The sequence below is a fragment of the Gastrolobium bilobum genome, unplaced genomic scaffold (genome assembly GCF_033153095.1).
Source record: "Gastrolobium bilobum isolate Gb01-03AN ecotype WA unplaced genomic scaffold, APGP_CSIRO_Gbil_v1 utg829, whole genome shotgun sequence".
In the NCBI taxonomy this organism is placed as follows: domain Eukaryota; kingdom Viridiplantae; phylum Streptophyta; class Magnoliopsida; order Fabales; family Fabaceae; genus Gastrolobium; species Gastrolobium bilobum.
In genome coordinates this window covers 132,494-135,522 of record NW_026899533.1, presented here as the reverse complement: position 1 = coordinate 135,522, position 3,029 = coordinate 132,494, and the positions used below count along the sequence as shown (strand labels likewise).

General features: G+C 37.4%; 1 protein-coding gene across 1 annotated transcript; it reads left to right on the top strand.

The window, feature by feature from the left end:
- Positions 1-871: 871 nt before the first annotated feature.
- Positions 872-2,280, top strand: LOC133291114 (GDP-fucose transporter 1). The gene has a single exon (XM_061489309.1). It carries the CDS (start codon positions 1,070-1,072, stop codon positions 2,123-2,125), a length of 1,056 nt encoding a protein of 351 aa, XP_061345293.1. The 5' UTR covers positions 872-1,069; the 3' UTR covers positions 2,126-2,280.
- The last annotated feature ends 749 nt before the right edge of the window (positions 2,281-3,029 follow it).

Below are 3,029 nucleotides of genomic sequence, written 5' to 3'. Positions count from 1 at the left end.
AACAGTAAAAATAAAAAAGAAGAAAGAATGATGACACAAATTCATCCTGATTCATTTAATACGGGTTATGTAGAGTAATGTTTTATAATATTATCTTTACTACACTTGTTACAAAACTCTTTTCATAAGAAGAATATAAATAGGCTTAGAAATCTAAGCAATAATAAATTATCCATGAGTCTAATTTAAATTTTTAAAATAATAAATAAACAAATAAACACTAGGCTCACAATAGTATCAAGTATCCATAGGATCTATATTGATTTTTCTATATCTCGCCCACAAGAATTGTTATTTGAACGTGAAATATGAGTTATATCCAATCAAATATATATTTATTTCGGAATATTTGAAATTATTTTTTAAAATCTCTTTTTTTTAAAATTTACATAAAGCAAAAATAATTTTAAAATAATTATTTCGGTTAAATGAATTTGCGACCGACAAAAACAGTGCAGGGTTTGGCCCATGCGGCTGACAAATAATAACACGCACGTGATATCTGATATTGGTTTAATGACTTGATTCTTCATTATAATAAATGGTGAGAGTAAACAAAAAAAAAAAAAAAAAGGAAAAAACTGTCACCCATGCCATGGTAAATACAATTCAAGAAGAAGAAGAGTTGCGTGGTCCAATTTTCCTGTGGAAAAAACAAAAAAAAAAAATATTAAAAGCATTGAAATTAAAATGCATCTTTTTCTAGGAAGGATCTCACCAACGTCCCTTGTTATCACGATTCACCCGTCTAAGATGGCAAACACGACGTCGTACTTAAATTAGCAGATATTCATTGAAGCTTTTGTTTGATTTACGACTTAAAGCACCCGTCGTCGTAACCATACAAATTCTGAACAGCAATGAAGTGAAGTTGCAATAATTGTCCTCCTTCTTCTAACACACACCTCTCTCTTTCTCTTTCACACACACTCTCTCTGTTTCCAATTTACATTACCAGACCTGAATTTTCTTCATTCTCCATTTCAAATCGAAAGATCTATCTATCAATCTTTCTTCTTTCTCATCGATCTATTCAATCGAATCGAATCGAAACGAGAACAAAATTGCAATGTCGTCGATTCGATTGGATGGTGGGAAGCAACAATATTACACCACAAGTGGTCTTGTGGTAGGGTATGCACTGTGTTCGAGCTTGTTAGCAATCATCAACAAGTACGCCATTACCAAATTCAACTACCCAGGTCTCTTAACCGCATTGCAGTACCTCACTTCCGCTCTCGGTGTTTATCTCTTAGGCAAATTAGGGTTTCTCCACCACGACCCTTTCACCTTGCCCACAGCCAAGAAATTCTTCCCCGCCGCTCTCGTTTTCTACCTCGCAATCTTCACCAACACCAATCTTCTCCGTCACGCCAACGTTGACACCTTCATTGTCTTCAGATCCTTAACCCCTCTTTTGGTTGCCTTGGCCGACACTGCGTTTAGGAGCCAACCTTGCCCCTCCAACTTCACCTTCTTCTCCCTCATCGTTATTCTCGGTGGCGCTGTTGGCTATGTTGCCACCGATTCTGCTTTCACTCTCACTGCTTATTCTTGGGCGTTTGCTTATTTGATAACAATCACCACCGAGATGGTTTACATCAAGCACATGGTCATGAATCTTGGGCTTAACACATGGGGTTTTGTGTTTTACAATAATCTATTGTCTCTGATGATGGCTCCTTTCTTTTGGTTCTTGACCGGAGAGAATGTTCAGGTTTTTGCTGCTCTGAGATTGGGGTATGGGAGTTTGTTTGGTACCAATGCACTTGCTGCTGTGTCATTGTCCTGTGTGTTTGGTTTCCTCATCAGTTTCTTTGGGTTTGCGGCTAGAAAAGCTGTTTCCGCCACAGCTTTTACCGTCACCGGTGTGGTAAATAAGTTTCTCACCGTGTCCATCAATGTGGTTATTTGGGATAAGCATGCTAGCCCTGTTGGTTTGGTTTGTCTGCTTTTTACCATTGTTGGGGGAGTTCTTTATCAACAGTCCGTGACTGGGCCTGGGAATGCTCCGGCACAGCGTGAAGCACTGGTGTCCAAGCAATCTGATATTGAGAGTAACAATCATGATGATGATGATTTGGCAGGTGAGAGTGAAGGAAAGGGTAAACTTGCTTCTCTATGAGCATTTGTAACACTTATTTATAGTTTCTACGTGATGTTTAAGCTGTAATGCTGTATAATTGTTGTCTAATCTCAACAACCTTAAGAAAAAATTTTATGCAATATGAGGTATTATTTTCAGAAGGATGTGGAATTGCAATTTTGCTTGCTTCTTTATGGACCTAGCTCTTTCTGTTGTTATTCTTGGTTTTCCACATATGCGTGTTTGCTCTTTGATTTCCCTACTAATTCCAGACTTCATTAGAGCAAAAATTCTATCTTTTCTCTCTGGGGTTGTTGGGAGCACTGTCATGCAATACTTTTATCCCCATCATATTCAGATGTGCGAGGTTATTTGTTTACCGGTGAAGGTGATTATCTGTTTCAACTTTCAAGATCGATTATTAGGTCATTTTTATTGAAAAATTTAATTATCAGGTCATCCATCTTATTTCGTAGGTAGCTGTTAACTTACAGATATTGCGTGATGTTGAGGAATTCATCCTTAATTCCGAACCCCATTTTCCATTTTCATTTTCTTTTATCGGCAAAATTTGACTGTATTTGGACCATTTGTCCTGTTAATTACGGGTCTTAAATTTCAGACAAACATGTTCTTGATCTTGTAATTTCTCTCTGATTTCTGGTCAGCCGTTTAGCAATATTTTATTGTTGGACAATTGTGATTTAATTCACCTCAACCGTGGTTTCAATTTATAATTTGCTGCTTGTGAGTTGCTTTTATGTGATTCAAAACAACTTGCTGCTGTGCTACATATTACACTCAGAATCTCTGGAAGAAAGAAGAGACAAGGGTGATGTAGCCATGTCTAAGAATGTGAACATGGAAACAACGCATAGCAGCCGATAGTGGATTCAGTTGTAGTTATTGGAGTTAGGGAGTCTTAACCGTGTAACAGCAGCAG